General features: G+C 51.4%; 1 protein-coding gene across 7 annotated transcripts in view; it reads right to left on the bottom strand.

The window, feature by feature from the left end:
• The window catches only part of MROH1 (maestro heat like repeat family member 1), a 57,072-nt gene extending 38,361 nt beyond the window's left edge, over window positions 1-18,711 (bottom strand). For 2 of the 7 annotated variants that reach the window (XR_014790808.1, XM_084854732.1), the window contains exons 1-7: window positions 16,306-16,417; window positions 7,233-7,378; window positions 6,553-6,684; window positions 6,050-6,212; window positions 4,970-5,068; window positions 1,525-1,676; window positions 515-655 (exon numbers count right to left, since the gene is read on the bottom strand). Coding sequence is in view for 6 of the 7 variants with exons in the window: in XM_084854732.1 (XP_084710858.1) it covers window positions 515-655; window positions 1,525-1,676; window positions 4,970-5,068; window positions 6,050-6,212; window positions 6,553-6,684; window positions 7,233-7,378; window positions 16,306-16,327 (855 nt within the window). In the remaining variant the exon portion in view is untranslated. Of the gene's footprint in view, window positions 1-514; window positions 656-1,524; window positions 1,677-4,969; window positions 5,069-6,049; window positions 6,213-6,552; window positions 6,685-7,232; window positions 7,379-9,877; window positions 10,674-16,305; window positions 16,726-18,562 lie in introns of those variants that run through there. The other 5 variants (XM_084854733.1, XM_084854734.1, XM_084854735.1 and 2 more) reach the window with 5 other exon arrangements.
• Between the last annotated feature and the right edge of the window lie 3,315 nt (window positions 18,712-22,026).

Below are 22,026 nucleotides of genomic sequence, written 5' to 3'. Positions count from 1 at the left end.
CAGTTCTCCTCCTGACTCCTTCAGCCAAGCCTTTCCCCTACAGAACAGCCCTGATCACACCTTCCTGCTCTTCTACCACTTAACTCACCCCTCCCATTCCTTGTCAATCCTCTACATACACACACACACACACACACACACACCCCCCTCTCTTGCCGGCGATGGAATACGCAAGCCCTCTAGGCATGGCACCTTGTTGTGCCAGATGCCTTCGTAATCCTTGTGTTCAGTTAGATCTTCCCCAGCTAATAACAGGCTTTTGGCATTTGCACCAGCAGCATCTGCTATGACACAACTGCCCAGAACATAAACCAGAGAAGTTCCTGGAGTTGCAGAAAGGACAGCAGAGCGCCAACCTGCCTGGCCTCTCCTTCTGGAAGCCTTGGCATTGCACAGGGATGGCTAGGGGCCCAAGGAACCACTGAGCTTCTGCAGCAAAGGCCCCCACCTCTCCCAGCCCCTGGAGCAGGGCAGCACGCCAACAGGCACCACCCTGGTCACATGTCGCACCAACCTTGGAGACGTGGTAGGCCTCTGCCGGCTTCCTGTAGAGAGCCAAGATGCCAGGGATGAGGCGAGGGAGCTGCTCCTCCAGCTTCACATTGGGCACGAGGTGGCACATGGGACCCAGGGCATCCACAACAGCAAGTCTCAGCTGCGGAGAGACAGACAGGTCACCGGCCTTCCGAGACACCACCTGCAGCAGTCAACACGACTGTGACCAGCCCTTCCAATCCAGCCATTTGGACTCAGCTCTGCCGCCGCTAGGATTAATTAAGGGCTGCGTTAACGGCCCCTCCCTCAAACATAGGGAAGAGAGGAACAACCCCCAGGCAGGAAACCAGCATCACACTCGAGCGAGCGTGGAAGACTGTTGCCACATCCGCTGCCTGACTAGGTTAGGAGCTTTGCTAAGAGCACACCATCTGGAGAGCCATCGCTCTGGGGAGAACGTGGCCCTTTCCCCTCCAGTCCCACTCCCTGCAGGTTTCAGGGAACCCTGGAGTCCAGCTACTGTGCGCACAAAAGAGCTGCCACGGCAAGCAGAACAGGACTTCATTTAGACAAAAAGCTGCTGGGCCTGGCAACTGCGGGCTCCAGCATCTGGTGGGGCTAAGAGGCTCTGCTTACCAACACCCAGTCTTAGAAGGGCAAGGAGAGAAAATAGAAGCCAGGAACAAGCCGCTTGAGTGCCATTTTTTGGTAAAAACCAAGGTACGCATAAAATAAACAAACAAGACAACCCACACACTGCATCTGGCCCTGGCTAGGGGTGGGGAGGGAGATTTGCTCTGCAGCAGAGTGGGGAGTGCAGGGACAAGGGGGAACACTGGGTGCCAGCCAATGCAAGCCACCTGGAGCCTAATGGATGGAAAGCCCACCTCCAAATGACACTGATAAACCAACTCCCCTGCCGCCCAGACAGAGCAATTGGAGATCGGCACAGGCCAAGAGTGATGGGCGGGGGGGCGCTCAGCTCCTTTCTCCTTCCACCTCAAGCCCAGCCTGGATTGCCCATCCCACCTTGGCTTCCCGGCTCTGAAGCCAGCTGTTGAAGAGCACTTCATATGCACTGAAGATCTCGCCTGAGAAGGTATCTCGCCTCACGGTTGGATCGGGCGCTTTGTCCAGGTTCGCCAGGTACTCCTGGATGCTCTCACTGAAGTACTGCAAAGCTACATAAGAATCATCATAGAATAGTGAGGTTGGAAGAGGCCTGCAAGACCATCGAGTCCATCCCCCTGCTCAATGTAGGACTCCAAGTCACAGCATCCCTGACAGGTGGCTGTCCAGCCTCATCTTGAACACTTCCAGTGTGGGAGAGCCCACCGCCTCCCTAGGTCATTGGTTCGATTGACGTATTGCTCTTACAGTCAGGACGTTTTTCTTGAAGTTCAGCTGGAATCTGGCTTCCTGTCACTGGAGCCCATTGTTCCATGTCCTGCACTCTGGGATGATTGAGAAGAGATCCTGGCCTTCCTCTCTGTGACAACCTTTCAAGTCCCTGAAGAGCGCTATCCTATCGCCCCCCAGTCTTCTCTTCTCGAGGCTAAACATGCCCTGTTCTTTCAGTCTCTCCTCATAGGGCTTTGTTTCCAGTCCCCTGATCATCTTCACTACCCTCCTCTGAACCCTCTCCAGTTTGTCTGCATCCTTCTTAAAATGTGGCGCCCAGAACTGGACACAGTACTCCAGAGGAGGCCTAACCAGTGCTGAGTAGAGGGGAACTAGTACTTCATGAGATTTGGAAGCTATACTTCTATTAATGTAGCCCAAAGTACACATTTTTTTGCAGCCACATCACATTGTTGGCTCATATTCAGCTTGCGATCTACAACAATTCCAAGATCCTTCTCACTTGTAGTATTGTTGAGCCAAGTATACCCCATCCTTTAACTGTGCATTTGGTTTCTTTTTCCTAGGTGCAGAGCTCGGCAGTTATCCCTGTTAAATTTCATTCTGTTGTTTTCTGCCCAGCACTCCAGCCTTATCAAGATCACTTTGAATTTTGTTTCTGTCTTCCAGGGTATGAGCTATCCTGCCCAATTTTGTGTCATCTGCAAATTCGATAAGCATTCCCTGCACCTCCTCCTCCAAGTCATTAATAAAAATGTTGAAGAGCACTGGGCCCAGGACTGAGCCCTGCGGTACCCCACTCGTTCTCTCCCCACTTTGAGAAGATCCCATTAATAAGCACTCTTTGAGTCCGATTCTGTAGCCAACTGTGGATCCACCGGATCGTTGTTTCACCTAGCTCACTTTGAGCTAGTTTGCTCATCAGGATATCATGGGGCACTTTGTTGAAAGCTTTGCTGAACTTGAGGTGTATGATGTCCACAGCATTCCCACAGTCCACAAGGGAGGTTAAATGATCCAAAAATGAGATCAAATTAGTCTAGCAGGGTTTGTTCTTGACACATCCATGTTTTCTTCAAGTAATCACTGCATTGTTTTCAAGGTGCTTACAGATGGATTGCTTTATCGTCTGCTCCAGAATTTTCCCAGGGATTGATGTCAGACTGACTGGTCTGTAGTTCCCAGGTTCCTCCTTTGTACCCTTTTTGAAGATAGGGACAACATTAGCCCTCCTCCAGTCCTCTGGCACTTCCCCCGTCCTCCATGATTTCTCAAAAAGAATAGACAGTAGTTCTGAGAGTTCTTCTGCCAGTTCCTTTATTACTCTAGGATGCAGTTCATCTGGCCCCGGAGATTTGAATTCATTTAAAGTAATTAGGTGTTCCTTGACCATATGCCTGTCGATCTCAAGCTGCAATCCTGCCCCTTCAGCCTGTACTTCGCCTTTGCCGGGAGGGTCATAGACCCTCTTTTGGGAGAAGACTGAGCCAAAGTAGGAACTGAGCACTTCTGCCTTTTCCTTGTCATCAGTTATCATTTTGCCATCCTTATTTAATAGCTGAAACACCATTTCTTTCCTCTGTCTTTTACTATGCGCTTAGTTGAAGAAAGCCTTTTTGCTGCTTTTAGCATCCCTCGCTGTTCTCAGCTTTAGCTCATTGCTACTACATCATGCTTCCTTGAAACACTGGCAATTTGCTTCTCAAAAGTTTCACCCTTGTCTTCTCTTTGATTGTGTGGCTGGTAGTAGACTCTGACCACCATGCTCCTTTTATTCTTTGCTCCATTTATTTTAACCCTGATGCTCTTGATCGCACGTCAGGGATTGCACGTCAGTTACCACCCCATAGCAGCAGCAGGTCCCTTGAATCCGGAGGCCATGCTGGGGGTGGGAGGAGATGGCTTTTCCCTTGCAAATACCAGCTCCCCTGAGGAAAGAGTCCCTCCTGCCTTCCCGCCTCTTAAGTCAAAGTAGTTGCCATCAGAATCTAGATCTCTTTTCCACATGCACCCAAGGCACCCAGGTCTGGCATGCGCTACGCTCACTGCCTCCAGCACTACAGATGGCCAGGGGATTGGTGCTAATGACAGGATGGCTAGCAGAAGCCTTTTTGAGCCCCACAGAACCTCTACTCTGCACAGGTCAGGTTGCATTTGGAGCACCATGTCCAGCTGTGGATGCCCCATTTTAAGGAGGAGAGTGACAAATGAGGGGACATCCAGAGAAGGGAGACCAGGGTGGTGAGGGGCCTGGAAACCAGGTTCTCTGAGGAATGGCTCCAAGAGCAGGGTACGTTTAGCCTGGAGAAGGCGGAGGGGAGATGCGGTAGCGGTCTACAAACACCAGAAAGGCTGTCAGGCACAGTGGAGCAGGACTGTTCTCTGTTGCTCCAGAGAACTAGCACCAATAGCTCGAAATCACAGGGGAACAAGCGTCACTGAGCACTGGGGGGAACTTCCTGACAGCAAGAGCTATGCCAGAGTGGGCCAGATGGCCTCGGGAAGCGGTGGGCTCTCCTCTGTGACTCAAGCAGAGGCTGGGAGGCCACCTGTCGGGGGGCAGCTGCACCCACAGGGCAGAGCCAGCACTGAGCAGGGGGCTGGGCCAGATGAGCGCCAGAGCCCCCTCCAAACCGGGTTCTGTGGAATTTCAGTGATGCCGAGGCACAGGCAGGAGGTCTGCAACAGGAACAACCTGGAAATTCTCACCTGGACAGAGCTTCTGCTGACTTACAGGCAAGCTTAACAGCTGGGAGCTTTCCAGGTGTAATGCCAATTACATGCATGGATGGTAGGAATGCCCCCACTATCAAGGGTTGGCAGGACGTCCTGCCAATCATCTTCTGACTGGCGGGGTAAGGAATGTCCTTTCATTTGAAGGCTGTTTTGTGGGGCACGTGGAAAACTTCATTAGCCTTAGGGATAAAAGCGCTTAACGGAGAGACATGCAACGCGGGAGGATTTCCAGGTTTGGCTCGAGAGCACGTTCTGCGCTTCAACATGGCCGCACAGCGTAAGCAGCCTAGCCTATGACCTCCCCGGGGCCAGCCTGCCCCCGCCCACATCTACCCACGCAAGTCACAGCGCAGAGGGAAGAGGACCACCGGCATACCGTAGCAGAAGACCGATTTCATGCTCTCCTGCTTGGCCATCAGCAGCATGGGCAGCATGGTCCCCAGAATGGAGTTGAGGAAAGGCACCATCCCAAACACTGGTGGGAGGAAGGAACAAGAAGAGGGAAGACTCGGGGCCAAGCCCTTGGCCGAACCCTGGCTGCTCAGAGCCGGCTCAGCTAGCCCCCACAGCAGCCTGGAGTCCCTGGTGCACGCAGGAGCTTGCCCCTGGCCCGCAAGCTCAGGCAACAGCTGGCCTCCTACCCGTAGCCAGGAGGCGACTGAGCCCACAGCCCGTGGCCCCAGGTGGCCTTTCCCGCTGCTGTGGGGCTTCCAAGTGGCATTTCAGCACACTGCCAGCCCCTCGCTGTTCCGCCACCTCTTTGGTTTGGGTTGGCTCCCGCCAGCCCCTTCTGTGGCTTCACTATCTAGCTTCTGGTTTTTCGCTGGACTCTTTCTTCTTGGTTTCACGGATCCTGCGTCATTTTAATTGACACTGTGAGCCATGTGGGGCAGGGGAGATGAGGGGCTGAAAAGCAGGGTATAAATATTCCAAATAGCTCCCTGCTTTGTGGTTTTTAATTGGCTCTAATACTGGGATTGCAATGCTTTCCCCATTTATACTTTCTTCTCAATGGGCCAGCCTGGCTGCCTGTCCTTTCCCCTCATCCTGGTCAGAGGTGGGCCAGCAACCCCATGGAGCTGTTGCTCCAGGGACCAGAATTGCCCTCTGCACCTGCTCCTTCTGATGGATGCCCCCCCCCGCCCGCTCCACTGACACCCACAGCATGTCACGGTCACCACCCTGCTTTCTTGGGTCTACTGGCCTCACGCAGGGGCAGCGCACCAGGCAGCCAGCAAGAGCCCCTCCGTCCCATCCACCTTCCCTTTCGCCCCAACCGCCTCCTTTCCTGCGCACATCCCCAGCTCCATTCCATGAGCACCATCACAGGAGGAGCTGGCAGCGCTGCAGAGGGCAGCCATCTCAGCCGACATGCACCCCCTGGCCCCAGTCCCCAGCCCGTTCCTGCCAAGCAGGCACTTCCCTCGGAGAGGGCGAGACAGGAGTCGCCACGCACCATTTGCCACAGAAAGGCTGGCCAAGGTCTGCACAACGAAGTAGTGAGGCAGGACGCCCGGCTGGAATTTGGTCAGCACCTCCTCCATCACCGTGTTGATGAATCGCCTCCCAACGGCCACGAGGACATTGCTTGCAGCCTGCTGCCACTCACAGATGATGTCCTAAACCAAACAGGAAGAGGTGGCAGCTGTGCTCCGTGCTGCGCCCTCACACCTCCGACCTCTACAGTGGGTCTGCAACAGGGCAGGCTGAAGGGCGGTGGAGCTGCCCATGTGACCTGCAGGAAGGCAGGGGCCATGTGCAGAATCCAAGGAATCCCAGGGCTCCAGAAATGACTTAAAGAAAGGCCCTGCTTGCCCAGCAAGTCCTGGCAGCCGCTTACAAATGTAGAGGCAACCCTTACAGCTCTCAGGTGGGGCAGACTGCACAAAAGGCCTTTATGGCCACTTGTTAACAACACACCCCTCCTGCCATGCACACAGACGCGCCTCCCGGCCATACCCTCGATTTGGTCATCTCTGTGGATGCCAAGAAGATGACAATCTTTGCCGTGCTCTTGTCAAGGTGAGCCAGGCTGCTCCTCACCACCGCTTCCATGGCCCTCAGGATAATTACCCGGTGCGGGTAAGCCAGCTGCGATGGGGGACAGAGAAAAGGTCAGAGGATGCCCAGGACATTCGCTCACTTGAGGCACACACACCCCTCTGTTAACACAGGCACAATCCACCAGAAAGTTCTCCTGTACAAGGCCACCTCGAAAACAACAGGACCTGCACAAGAACCTGGACTTGACGCAGGCCTGGGCACCAGTTACTTTGGATTTTACCTTTTCTAGCATTTACAGCTGCAGAAGGAAATCATAGAATAGTATAGTGGTAGGGTTGGAAGGGGCCTACAAGGCCATCGAGTCCAACCCCCAAATCCATTGACGTGCTCAATATTTCGGAGAGGGGAAGAGAAGGAAAGACTTCCAGTACCCAGCAAGACACACACGTACCTTAACCAAAACGCTACCATCCGTGACATGCTCTTCTCCACCCCGAAATCCCATTCATCTGCCCTCTTCCACAGATCACCCCCACCACTTGCTCTGTCTGCAAAAGGCAGGCACATGTGGCTCACGCCAAGATGGACACTTCCAAGCACAATCCAGCCAAGAGGTCACGCCTGCCCAGCTTTACCTTCTCATGCTGCCGCAGATACTCCTCACAGGCATTCAAGATCTCTTCAGGCTCTTCCCCTCCCAAGAAGCACAAAGCGCTGAAGATTTGCTCATGGACCAGTGGATCCTTATCGGTTGCAGCATCCATCAGAGTTGTGGCCAGCCCTGAAGGAGATGAGCAGAAGGGGGCTGCAGACGTGTTTCACAACCCATGCAGTAATTCCCCCTCCTCACCCCCGAGAGGGGTTTGCCACAAGGAAGCACCTCCTTCCATCACCTCAAGGAATCCCAAGTAAGTCCTGATCCAGCCACTTCCCACCTCCAGGATCGAGGTAAAGTTACTGCTGTTCATAAAGGCCACAAGAAACAACCCTGGCTTCTTCCCCACCTGGGAGAGCGAGGGCCCCTGCAGCAATTACAGCACTCCGGAGACTTGGGGCTTACCTCAACTGGCACAGATTTAGCATCCCTACTGAGTTCTTTGTTTAGGGTTAGCCCGGCTGTTAAAACCTTTTTGTCTTGCTTGGCTTTTGAGCATTTCTAAAACTACTGTTTTTAACAGTAGTTTTCCTCCCGCCCTTAGTTTTGCTGAGTGTGATGTTCTTAAAGTTCGTAAAAAAAAAAAAATTATACACTTTATTTCTATGCTGCCTTTCAGCCAAAAGGCCCCCAAAGCAGCTCACAAAAATATACAAATACAATATTCAAACAATGCACAAGATACAAGCTTAAAGAAGGAATATCACAACAATTAATTAAAACTACTTAAATCATTTTGATGTTTTAAATTGTAAGTTGCCTTGGGGGCCCTTTGTAGGCTGAAAGGCAACTCAGAAATAATGATATAAATGAAATACTAGCTGCTGAGCGCAGAATTCCGAAACCCACCCTTTGAGTCCAACACTCGGCTCTCAAGTTTCAGAAGACAACTCAAGGAGGCACATCTCCTACCCTCAGTTAGGAAACTCCACAAACCAGGCAGCAATTCTTCTCATGCCAAGCATCAGTGAATGAAACAGATCCTGAAGTGATCAAGACAGTGAAATCCAAAGCAGACTGCAAAAAAAATCCTGACAGATCTTCTTACTGGTGTTCCAAGTAATATACCGAACCTCATATACCACTTGAGTGCAACACGCTGGACCCTGGGAACTGTAGCCTCAGTAGGCAACTACGCTAGGGAGATCCTGATCATAGCAGAAAGTTCACTGAACACATCCATGGTGTGCTAGCAAAGGGTACGGTAGAACATTAGATTTTAGGAGATTTTTAAAAAGTTAAATACCTCTACCAAAGGCTTCCGTGTACCAGCATGAAGGAAGTTTTGTGCAATGCCACTCACCTACTTTAAGAAATATCTAACAGCGCTAAAGACTTGAGGTATAAAAGGGCAACTGGGTAGACTAAAATAGGTTATTTTAACAAGGATATTTATCTTATGACTGGAAAAGACAATAGGCAAAATGGACAACTGCTGCCATCCAAGGTTTCCCCAAAATTTGCAAATGAGGAATTCTTTTAAACAAGAGGCATAATATGAACTTCTGCTTTTAAAAAAGAACTAACGTTTGTCTAATATTTCTAAGCCACCTCTATCAATAGAAAGTTAAGAGAACCAGAAGGGAGTAATCAAGAATGAGAGAAAAATTTGGAAGAGCACATCCCTCTTGTCATCTGAAAATATTCTTGGAAGGCAGGTGGAAGAATCACTCCCTTTGTTAATACTAGTGATTTTCAACTTTCATTTAACAACAGCATGACACCCCTTGGAAGTTAGAAGACACTCCCAGTATTCAGAAGGGAAGTGCTGGCGATGCCAATACAGTAACAGTTTGTTCCCATACTGCAGCAATGCCCCAAGGCACAGAAATCCTGACGGAGCATTGATGGGGCAGCAGTGCAACTTATTACAGTTATCAGCGTGCTAGATCCAGATGTAATTGTGTTAGGCCACTTGGATTGCATCCAAGATGGCATGAAACTGCTTTTTTCTTTATCAGCTGCAAAGATGCCAGTTGGGAGAAAGGTGGCCATTCTAGTTCAGTTTTCTACAATTCAGGGCATTCGCTTCCCAAATCAATGCGTTATTTGCACTTTCAATGCAAATTATTATTTGCACTTTCCCAAATCAATGCGTTATTTGCACAAATTCTCCCAATGGAAGGGAGTAAAAAGCGGGGTGCCGCAGGGATCTGTATTGGGGCCAACACTTTTCAACCTATTCATAAATGGCCTGGCGTCAGGGGTGAGTAGTGACGTGGCCAAGTTTACTGACAACACCAAATTATTTAGCATGGTTAAAACAAAAAGAGATTGCAAAGACTTCCAAAGGCATCTCTCCAAACTGGGGGAATGGGCATTAAAATGGTAGATGCAGTTCAATGTAAGCAAGTGTAAAATGATGCATGTTGGGGCAAAAAAATCCCAATTTCACATTTATAGTGATGGGATCAGAGCTCATGGTGACTGACCAAGGAAGATTTTGGGAGCTGAGGTGGACAACTCAATGAAAATGTCAACCCAGTGTGTGACTGCTATCTAAAAGGCAAATTCCATATTGGGCGTAATTAGGAAAGAAACCTAAAATAAAACTGCCAATATTATACTGCTCTTACGAAAACCGATGGCACAACCCCACTTAGAATACTGTTCTGGTCACCATACCTCCACAGTGTTGTAGAATTCGAAAAGGTGCAGAAAAGGGCAACCAAAATGATCAAAGGGCCGGAGCAACTCCCCTGTGAGGAAAGATCACATCTGGGAACGGACTGACCCAATTCTGGTATTTCAGAAGCCAGGCTGAAGGGCTGGAATTAGAGAGCAGAAACAGCCGGTACATGGGGAAAATAGGCAAATCTCCCACTGGAGCCAGGCAGCCAAGCTGTGGCAGTCCAGCAGGAAAGGGCTTAAGAAATGCTGGTCATCTGAGAATTGCATTTTCCTATCTCAGGGGACACCAGAAGTGAAGCCCATCAGCCAGTGTCTTCCAGCTTACACGATTCCCAAGCCACTTTCAAACTAGGGGCTGGAGCTGGTTTTTCTGCAGTTGTTAGGTACCAGATTCCCAAAAGGAGTAACAGTCAGCAGCAGTTGGTGTGCTGTAAGTATTTGCCACCCCTTCATGGATCACTGCCTTGTTGTGGTGAAGGGGCTTGAGTAACTCAGTGAAGCCATAAGCTATGCCGTGCAGGGCCACCCAAGACGGACAGGTCTTGACGGAGAAGTTCTGACAAAATGCGGTCCACTGGAGAAGGAAATGGCAACCCACTCCAGTATTCCTGCCAAGAAAACCCCATGGAACGTATCACAAGGCGAAAAGATATGATGCCGGAAGATGAGCCCCTCAGGTCGGAAGGTGTCCAATATGCTACTGGGGAAGAGCAGAGGGTATTTCCAAGTAGCGCCAGAAAGAGTGAAGCGGCTGGGCCAAAGCCGAAAGGACACTCAGCTGTGGATGTGTCTGGTGGTGAAAAGAAAATCCGATGCTGTAAAGAACAATATTGTTTAGGAACCTAGAATGTCAGATCAATGAATCAAGGTAAGCTGGAGGTGATCAAACATGAGATGGCAAGATTGAACATCGACATCTTGGGAATCAGCGAACTAAAATGGACAGGCATGGGCGAATTTAATTCAGGTGACCATCATATCTACTACTGTGGGCAAGAATCCCTTAGAAGAAATGGAGTAGCACTCATAGTCAACAAAAGGGTGGGAAAAGCAGTACTGGGGTACAATCTCAAAAACGATACAATGATCTCAGTACGAATCCAAGGCAAACCATTCAACATCACAGTAATTCAAGTCTATGCCCCAACCACTGAGGCCGAAGAAGCTGAGGTTGATTGGTTCTATGAAGACCCACAACACCTTCTAGCACTAACACCAAAAAAAGATGTCCTCTTCATCATAGGGGACTGGAATGCTAAAGCAGGAAGTCAAGAAATCACCGGGATAACAGGCAGGCATGGCCGTGGTGTACAAAATGAAGCAGGACAAAGGCTAATAGAGTTTCGCCAAGAGGACACGCTGATCATAGCAAACACTCTTTTCCAACAGCACAAGAGGCAACTCTACACATGGACATCACCAGATAGTCAATATCGAAATCAGATTGATTATGTCCTTTGCAGCCAAAGATGGAGAAGCTCCATACAGTCAGTCAAAACAAGACCTGGGGCTGACTGTGGCTCAGATCATGAGCTGCTTCTTGCAAAATTTCGGCTTAAATTGAAGAACGTCGGGAAAACCACTAAACCATTCAGGTATGACCTAAATCATATCCCTTATGAATATACAGTGGAGGTGCGGAACAGATTTCAGGGATTAGACCTGATAGACAGAGTGCCTGAGGAACTATGGACGGAGGTCCGTAACACTGTTCAGGAGGCAGCAACGAAATCCATCCCAAAGAAAAAGACATGCAAGAAAGCCAAGTGGCTGTCTGAGAAGGCTTTACAAGTAGCTGAGGAAAGAAGGGAAGCGAAAAGCAAGGGAGAAAGGGGAAGATATATCCAACTGAATGCAGAGTTCCAGAGAATAGCAAGGAGAGACAAGAAGGCCTTCTTAAATGAACAATGCAAAGAAATCGAGGAAAAGAATAGAATGGGAAAGACTAGAGATCTCTTCAAGAAAATCGGAGATCTCAAGGGAACATTTTGTGCAAAGACGGGCATGATAAAGGACAAAGAAGGCAGGGACCTAACAGAAGCAGATGAGATTAAGAAGAGGTGGAACGAATACACAGAAGAACTATACAGGAAAGAGCTTAATGTCCCTGATAGCCATGATAGTTAGGTCACTGAACTTGAGCCGGACATCCTCGAGAGTGAAGTCAAGTAGGCCTTAGGAAGCATTACTAACAACAAAGCTAGCGGAGATGACAGTATTCCAGCTGAGCTATTTAAAATCCTAAAAGATGATGCTGTTAAAGTGCGGCACTCAATATGCCAACACATTTGGAACACTCAACAGTGGCCACAAGACTGGAAAAGGTCAGTTTACATTCCAGTTGCAAAGAAGGGCAATGCCAAAGAGTGTTTAAACTACCGTACAATTGCGCTCATTTCACATGCCAGCAAGGTGAAGCTCAAAATCCTACAAGCTAGGCTTCAGCAGTATGTGAACCGAGAACTACCGGAAGTACAAGCTGGGTTTCGAAGAGGCAGAGGAACTAGAGATCAAATCGCCAACGTTTGCTGGATCATGGAGAAAGCAAGAGAATTCCAGAAAAACGTCTATTTCTGCTTCATTGACTACGCTAAAGCCTTTGATTGTGTGGATCACAACAAACTCTGGCAAATTCTGAAAGAGATGGGAGTACCAGCCCACCTTACCTGTCTCCTGAGAAACCTGTATGAGGGTCAAGAAGCAACAGTAAGAACCGGACATGGAACAACCGATTGGTTCAAAATTGGGAAAGGAGTACGACAAGGCTGCATATTGTCGCCCTGCTTATGTAAATTATATGCAGAGTACATCATGAGACACGCCGGGCTGGATGAATCACAGGTCGGAATTAAGATTGCCGGGAGAATTATCAACAACCTCAGATACGCAGACGATACCACCCTAATGGCAGAAAGCGAAGAGGATCTAAAGAGCCTCTTGTTGAGGGTGAAAGAGGAGAGTGCAAAAGCTGGTCTGAAACTCAACAATAAAAAAACTAAGATCATGGCATCTGGCCCCATCATTTCCTGGCACATAGAAGGGGAAGAAATGGAAGCAGTGACAGATTTGACTTTCTTGGGCTCCAAGATCACCGCAGACGGTGACTGTAGCCATGAAATTAAAAGACGCTTGCTCCTTGGGAGGAAAGCTATGGCAAACCTAGACAGCAGAGTAAGAAGCAGAGACATCACCTTGCCGACAAAAGGTCTGCATAATCAAAGCTATGGTTTTCCCAGTAGTGATGTATGGCTGTGAGAGCTGGACTATAAGGAAGGCTGAGTGCCGAAGAATTGATGCTTCTGAACTGTGGTGCTGGAGAAGACTCTTACGAGTCCCCTGGACTGCAAGGAGGTCAAATCAGTCCATCCTAAAGGAAATCAACCCTGAGTGCTCATTGGAAGGACAGATACTGAAGCTGAAGCTCAAATATTTTGGCCACCTAACGCAAAGAGAAAAGTCACTGGAAAAGACCCTGATGCTGGGAAAGACTGAAGGCAAAAGGAGAAGGGGACGGCAGAGATAGCATCACCAATGCAATGAATATGAACTTGAGCACGGTCCGGGAGAGAGCAGAGGACAGGAAGGCCTGGCGTGCTATGGTCCATGGGGGTCACAAAGAGCCCGACACAACTTAATGACTGAACAACAACAACAAAGCATTTGCCACACTCTATTCTGTTCCTAGATTTAAAAAGTGCAAAGCCAGGCACTTGCTGTATGCTGAGTAAGTATTCCTCACTCAATGCTTGCTCTACAGAGCGCTCAACACAACCATATTTGATCTTCGGATGCATCCACACTATTAACAAAGAACAAAAAAACAGGCAATCTGGCAGGACATTATTGAATGTGAATCCTATTTCTAGTCTAGCCTTCTAAGCCAATTTCTTTCCATCATATTTTATTCACTCCCTCATTGGTTGAGATGCTGGCACGTGTCTCTCAGCTTTGGCCTCCATCCCCTCCTCTGCTCAAAAAGCTTTGAAGGAGCAAAGCTGGGGGGTGGGGGGATTATTCTCCACCTACTGCCTGTCGTAGCAACACTTCACACCACGTGCACAAATTCCTTTTTCGAACTGAACATCCATTTGATTGCTCAGCAGGGCAAAGCAGATCCAGCTTTAAAGCAAGCTCGCATTCTTAAGGGAGGAGCAAATCATGGAGCAGGCACATGCATGGAGACCCACCCCCATGATCCCGTATTTGCAGGGACCCAAAGTGAATTAGCCCATTTATTAAGGTCATTAACTTCAACAAGGCTACATGAAAAAGGCTTTCAGCTGACAAACTCAAAATAGTTCGAGATGCACCAGGAAGCAGAGCAGTTTAATGGGCTGACAGCAGAACAGAGCTCCCCAAACATGCCAGTTACCATCCATGGAGGGAGAAATCAAAGCAGACTTTGACAGCAGTAAATAAACTTGCACTGAGCCAAGAAGTGGGGTGGGAGGTAGAGGAAAAGAACTATAGGAAAGACGCACCATTTGTGATTATATACTTTCTCCAACATTTTGTTCTACACAGACAACAATCACATAGAATCATAGAATAGTAGGGTTGGAAGGGGCCTGTAAGACCATCGAGTCCAACCCCCGGCTCCATGCAGGAATCCAAGTCAGATCATCCCTGGCAGATGGCTGTCCAGCTTAATCTTGAATGCCTCCAGTGTGGGAGAGCCCACTAGTCATATTATGGGTCCACGAAGATATGAAGTAACAAACCTGAATGTCATATAGGGGATTGTTTTTGGCCAAAGCCCAAGTTTACTTGCATATAAGATGTGGATTGGCCCTTTGTGTAGAACATAGAAGAGAAAGCTTCTACATTCACTTTTTAGGATGCAGTCAACTAAAACTATCTGCAGCAGCAAAGGATGGATGGAAGAGGATAATAGACTGACTTCATGTCAAAACCACAGCCAGAGAGAAACATTTAGTGAGAAATTTCAGTTAACAGAACTGGCTAGTGCCATGAAATCTAGCCCTCTTTGCATATATTTTACTTTCCCCCTCATCACAAACTCATCTGAACTGCCCATTGAGGGACCTCCATCAGTCTGTTGAACCAGGACACCACTTTTGGAGCACGATGCCTGTAAACAAGCTTCTGTCAACATTCTGCACCTCCATTTCTTGGGTTACTGTAAGCAGAGCTGCAACCTGGTTTACCCTCCAGAGCCAAGCAGTCTTCCCACAGAACGCCCCCTGATATCCTGCAGGCAAGCTAGGACTGGAGCTGCGTTTCATGGTCTTCTCATTCTGCTGGATAGGGGATCTGTGAACAGAGGTGTCGTGGAGAGGGAATGCAAGGAGCACAATTCCAGGACTTTCCACAGCACAGGAGTGGGACATCTGCCAAGGTATCTGACAGGCCTGCCTCACTCTGGCAAGTGCATGAAATGGTAATGAGGCGTCAAACTTTACTATTGTTTGTGACAGACCAGCAGGGTAGGCAAACCTGGTGCACTCTGGACATTTTGAACCACAGCTCTCATAATCCCTGGCCATTGCCCATGCTGGCTGGGGCTGATGGGAGCTGTAGTCCAAGACACCTGCAGGGCATCGGGTCGTTTGAGGACATCAGAAAATGAGAAAAATGATCAAGCAGAGGCTTAATACTTTCTTTCTTTGATGGGATTCACACCAGCAGTTTAGATGGTAGCACTTCTTTGCAAAATGTTTTGCATTTCTAATTAAAAATTAAGGTTGCATTTCAGCTGGCTGAAGGTCTTTGGTTAAAGTAAGCACCGATGAGCTTATTCCAAGGTAACTATGCACAGGATTGCAGTTACGTTGATCCTAACGACCTGGGTATTATGCTATCTACTGGTGGGGGGGACGTGTACACACACTGTCATGATAAGCTCTGCACTTCAAGATTTACCACTACACCACTGACTATGAAGCCTGCACATCAGTGAAGACTTGCCTCAAGAGGATGGCCCGGTAAACTACTTTCTTAGCCTCAATTTAAAAACACTGCTCAGGAAAAAAGCTGGGAGACGCTCCCAGTTTTTAAGAGCCCTGGCTAGCCACAGACCATATTGGGACCAGGAGCTATGCACTGTTGCCACTCCAGCGGAAGAAGGGAAGGCGAAAAAGACTGCAACGCTGTTGCAAATGCATCTGTGGATGCCAGGAGCTGGACAACAGGAGGGAGCAAGTTCTACCTGTAAGTGCTTTAGTCAGGCATGAAGTTGGGGGGTGGGGAAATGATCCACACAATTTCACAGAGACCTAAACTGAACCTCCTAATCTGTTGGAAACTGAAAGCTTCAGGAACCTCTGATGCTCCCAAAGGCGATCTTGAGACATTCCCAAAGCCCACAAACTCTTCTTCCAGCCAGAGACTTCACACATACACGTATCTGTCCAGCCTTCTACTGAGCCTACGGTTCTGAAGAAACAACATGCTGTACTTACTTTTCACCCGTGACTCAGACATCTTCCCTGTCTTTGGGCTTCCAGCCCACTGATCAGAGTCCTGCTGTTTGAAGCGGAAGGCTCCAGGAGACCCTATTTTGGCATAGGAGTATGGCACGCTCCCACTATGAACGCAAAGGCTAAGAGTCACTGTTCAGCCTCGGAGCTGGAAGGACAAAGTTCACCCTCTGAGGTTCAAGGGAGGCTCAGAGCTGAGAAGCCCTCCAGGAGCCTAGTCCAGTTCCATGCAGAAAAAGAAGCCAGCACAGGGACTTCCGCTGTGTCTCCACCCCTCTGGCCACTTCCAGATGATGGGGAACAGGTCATCTCCAGCTCACTCATCCGTTCAAAGGAAACATCTCAGAAGATCACACTGGAGGCACTGGGTTCCTGAGTGGCTTGCTTCAGTCTTCCTTGTCCTGTGAACAAGAGGACAGTCCTTAAAACAGATCTTAGAAAAGCACAAGATGGCAGTCCTTAGAAAAGCACAAGTTCTTATGCTTACATCTACTCGTGTACCAACTAGACATACTTTCACTGACATGGGACATCACCCACAACTCCAAATGATCTGTCATACTGGCCAAGGAAGTGGGGTGGTGCGGCACAGTAACATAGCTGAGACTGACAATACCAACTTTCAAAAAACAATAGCACAGAGTTGCCTTTGTAGACATGAGTGTCCACTGAAAACAAGAATCGATGACAGTCAAAACCAGAAGTCAAAACTCAACCATAACCAGCACCAGAAAAAAGGACAAACACAGAACCATTAGCATTGCTTAGAGACTGAAGTTGCAAATGCATGATGCGTACAAAGTCACCCATACAGCAGTCATTTTTGTGGCCAGAAACATCAGCACTTGGTGGACAGCATACACAACTGCTTGTGCCAGAATAAATGTGTAAATCTTTAAAGTGCCACAAGACTCTTAGCCCTCCAACAGAAGCTCTGAGGCTGGAGAGAAGGGCTTGAGCTCCCAGACCTTGTTCTCAAAGCCAAGCACCCACCCTTGCACAGTGCTCTTGCTCACAAGACAGGAGTGGGACAGTGCAACAGCCCTCTGGCAAGAATTTCTGGAAGTACTCTCTAGCTTTCCTACAGTCCTTCAGACTTGGAAGTCCAGAGGAATCCCAGGGTCCTCTGGTCTGCATACCAAAAAAGGGGCTCATAAAAGAGTCCAGTGGGTAAGGAGAACCCACTATGATGACACCCTTTAAGAAGCCTTTAGCATCAGTATCCCATGCCGGTATCCTGTAATCCAGAAGCCCCCAAATCCAGCCCTCCTGTGGCTCCGAGGGCTGCACCCTGTTTCCCCCGACTGCCAATCATTTGGGGCTTCTCCAGCTTTTGTGCAGTCCCCCCCCCCCCCAGGTTGAAATGCCTCTCCTAAGGCTTAGTTGGCAGCAGGGAGGGCTTTACACTAAAGGGTGCCGGACTTTTGGCCCGCCCACCACTGGAACGGGCCCCAGGAGCTTCTCTGGAAGGGAGTTGGCCCTCAGGCGGAGAGAGGCTCCCCACTCCGGCTGCCACCCGCAAAGGCTTCTGAAGCCCCGATTTCCAGGAGCGAAGGGTCCTGCTGAACCGTGTTCCAGCCCACAAGAGCCTTTGCCACAACGACGCGTCAGCCCGTGGAGCGCCGGAAGCCGCTGCCGCTTTTGCTGCAAAAGCCCACCGTGCCCCCGCCAGCGCTACGCGGGGCCGCGGAGGACGCGTCAGGCTGCGGCGACGCGGGCCACCCGCGAACGCGGGCCGGAGCGGCGCCCGAGCGCAGGAGCAGGCCGCCCGCGCGCGCGAGGGCCGCCAGGCCCAGGGAGGCGCCTCCGCCGCGCGGGGCCCGGGCGGAAGGAGCCGCTGGGAGCAGCCCACGCGCGGCAGCGAGCGCGCGAGCGAGCGAGGCCGGCGCCCGGGCGAGGGCCCAGGCCGCAGCGAGGCTGGGCGCGCACCGCCGGCGCGGCGGCGGGGGCCAGCGCGCCGCCCACCGGGCCGCGTGCCACGCCGAGGCCCCGGGCGGCGGGCCGCTGCGCCGGAGCAGGCGGCCCGCCCACGCCCCCGCGGCGGCGCCGGGAGGAGGGCGGCGGGCGGGCGGCAGCGGCGCGGCAGCGGGCAGGCCCGGCCCGGAGGGGCCCCGACAGCGCCCCGCGGCAGGCAGGCAGGCAGGCCCCGGTCCCGCCCGGGGCGGCGAAGAGCGCGGCGGCCCCCGCCGCGAGCAGCGCCGAGGAGCGGCCGGGAGAGCCCGCGCCGCGCCCCACTCACCGGCAGCTCCGGCGGGCGCCGGCCCCGCGCCGCGCATTTAAGGCCCGCCCTCACCGGCGCGGGCGGGCGGGCGGGGCTCCCTGGCCCGCCCACTCGGGCGCGCCGTAGAGGCGCGACGGGCCGCGCGGGCTCCTCCCGCGGACGCGGCTGCGCGGGACGCCGAGGGGGCGGGGCGGGGCGGGGCGGGGCGGGGGCGTGCGCGCAGGGGCCCGGCCGCCGTCAGCCCGGCCGCGCGCCCCGGGCCGGCGCTCGGGCGCGCGCAGCAGCTCGTCCCCGCGGAGCGGCCCGCCGGAAGGTCGCCGCGCGCTCCAGCCTCGTCCCTGCAACGGGGCCGCCGCCCCACGCGCCGCGGAAGCCGGGGCGCCTGCGCCGCCGTCGCGCGGCTCGATGGGGCGCTGGCGTGACTCCGCCGGGGGGCCGGGAGCGCCGGCCGCGCGCGCGCCGCGCGGCCCCCGGGGCGAAGCCTCCCGCGCGCCTCGCCTCGTGACCGGCCGCGGCGGGGGGGCGCGGCGCCCCCGCTCGGGGCCCCTGCCGGCGGTGCGGCTGGGCGGCCCCGGGCCAACGGCCAGGCCCGGCCCGGCCCGGCGCCCGGGAGGGGCGGGCGCCCTTTCGCCCCCGCAGCCGTCCGGTGCTCCGGCCGGACGGGCTTGGCGTGCGGCGCTGCGCGTGCTCGGGCGGGCGGGCTGCCGCGCCGTAGAACCGGGCTGGCAAACAGCGCTGTGGCCGCTCTGGCCGACCGGGGCGCGGGCGCGCTTTGGAGCGGGCTGGAGGCCGCGGGGAGCGGGCCGGCGTGGCCGTGTGCTTCGGGGCTGAGGCGATGGCCATGGCCGTCTGAAAGGGCCCCCGCAAGGCCCCTGCCCGCGACCTAAGGCTGCCCCGCCGCCCCAGGTGAAATGCGTGTCCTCACTCCCCGGGTGACGCCTTCTGAGGGACAGGCAACCCAGACGTGCCCCTGCACTGAGAAACGGGAGTTGCGCCGCCATCTCATTCCCGTTTCAGGTATGAAAATGGGGTGCGCGAGAAGTTACACTTCCAGCTTCGAAAGCCTGTGCGTATGAGGACGCCCTGGGCCCTCCCCCGTGGGCATTCAGCACATTTTGAAAGGCATTTCAAACCTGCATTTCTGCATAAACCCGGAAAGCACGTTTCGATGCCAAACATGTACTTCCTTTTTAAAAGGAACTGGGTGCTCAACCTGATCCACCAGTGCTCTTGCTATGTTCTTGAACAGAGTGACATTATAGAGAGTGAAATCTAAACCCCCGGCCATTGAACTCCCCACCTAGGCTTTCTCAAATGATTAACCCAATCATCCACCTCACCCCAACCGTTCTCCCCTCTCCTCATGGCTACAGACATGCATTTTGCTGGAAGTCAGGTTTTGCTGGGTTCTGAAATGTCGCTGGTTCTGTTTTGGAAGGCAGATTTGGTAGCTTGCAGCGTGATTTCAGAGCCCTGTGGCAATCTAGTGTCCCTGCCCACATAAGATCTTATTACAGCTGCTACGTAACAAGCCCCTGGATTTACACAGCTAAGCCCAGTAAATTAGACTAGATCTTGGTACTTGGAGGCTCTGGGGCTTCGGACATACTCCTCTCCTTCAGGCTCAGTTTGCCCTGTCTGTAAAAAGCACTACTAGGAAAAATACATGTTTTCCCTGCATAGTAACCTTGCTCATCCTGAACATCTGGAAGATGGAGCAGACTAGCTTCTTGCATTGAGCAGGGGGTTAGACTCGATGGTCTTGTGGGCCCCTTCCAATCCTACTCTTCTATGATTCTCTCCTGTAGTATCTAAGTGAATCCAGCCATCTCCAGCCCTCTTCTCTATCTTGGCCTGAGTGGCCTCCGAAAACCTCTTTCCTGCTCAGCCTACCCACTTAGAGGACAGAGCAAGGGCAAAGGTAGGGCTGTACCCTAAATGTTGTCCTTAAGAAACCCCAAACAGGAAAAAGAGACCCTTTCAGGAAAAAAAAGTTCCCAAAAGAATTCCCTTTGAAGGAAAAGGATATCAGATCCAATTACCTTTGTGGCTGGTTTTCATCAAAATGTATTGTGGCTTTTATGATTTTTATTCTGCAAAAATAAACTTTCTAATTCAGCACTTCCACGAGGTTTGCCTCTCTTCTTGTGATTTCTGTTCTCTGATGCTGTCCCCTCCTTCTCCCAAAGCCATCTTTCCAAGCTATTTTGGAATACTTGATCCATATTATCATTCAGTACTTGGTGTTGACAGAGCTTGCCCCCCAGTGCAAAGACAGATCAAAAAGTCTACGGCATGCACTCATCCCCCTTTGCAGGATTCCTACCTGAAGCAAAAGCACTGCAACTAGTTTGCACCAACCTCCAAATAAGGGAGAGCTCCAGCAGCTGGCATCAGATCCAGAAGGAGATGGAGATACAAAGCAGCTTCCTGCCCGTGTCACGCCCACAGAATCTGCCAGTTGGTAAATGCTGGTCACTGTTCCGTTTAAGAGTCAACTATCTCCATTAGCCAAGCTCCTGCTGACAGGCATAGGCCAGCTCCAAAGCCCAAGACAAGGGAGAGCGGACTTGCCATGCTGAGAGGACATCAGGGCACCTTAGAGCTATGGCCAATTCACCCACAGCAAGAGGGAGGAGCATTGCCCTTCCGTCTTGGCTCCCAGATTTCATCATCCACTCATCCTTTTCTCAGCTCTGTGCAGGAGGCAGGGCTAACGCTGGGCTTGGCTTGCAGCCCTGACTGTCGTGCCTCCCTCGCCACTGCAGGAGCTGAAGGAGAAATGCTGCGAGAGAGCTGGGGACCTGCAACTTCCTATATGCACAGAAGCGGCCCTAGAGAGGAGGGGAGAGAAGGGCCCCTGTGCCATCTGCTGGAACCGCTTGGAAGTGGAACGGCCGCAGAAGATCCTTGGCCACTCGCCTGGGGGATAACCTCGCTCATTGGGCAAGGTTGTGGTGGCATAAGATCCTATTTCAGCTGCCAAAATCAAAGAAGTTGGGGAAACTCAGCACCTGCTGTCAATATGCCTGTATGGCTTATGTTACTCCATATGAAGTGCCATGGATATTGATGGTGCTGCATAAATTTATATATGAACAGCAATAAATCCCCTTGCACATCCCACCTCTCTCTGTTTGTTGCCCTTGTCTCTCTCTGTCTCTCTCTCTCCTTTCTCTTGAATCTCTTCCACTGCCAGAATGTAAAGTGCAGGCTTTTGGGGGCAGGGATCTGTCTCCTCCGCTTATGTTACTCTGTAAAACACATTGTACATTAATAATAATAATAATAATAATAATAATGTATTTATTAGATACCTATAAACTAGTTTCCTCAGCATAATGTGCTGGAAAAATTAACACTAATGACTAGGTGTTGTAAGTGTAGTTGGAAGTTACATTTCTTTGTGAATTCTTTTATATCTCTGAACTACCTGTATTTACGGAATTATTGTCCTGTTTTTAAATAGTTATACGATCCTG

This window comes from Heloderma suspectum, chromosome 4 (genome assembly GCF_057233095.1).
Source record: "Heloderma suspectum isolate Gila_16-S chromosome 4, 16-S_ref, whole genome shotgun sequence".
Taxonomy (NCBI): domain Eukaryota; kingdom Metazoa; phylum Chordata; class Lepidosauria; order Squamata; family Helodermatidae; genus Heloderma; species Heloderma suspectum.
This window is presented reverse-complemented; position numbering and strand designations above follow the sequence as displayed.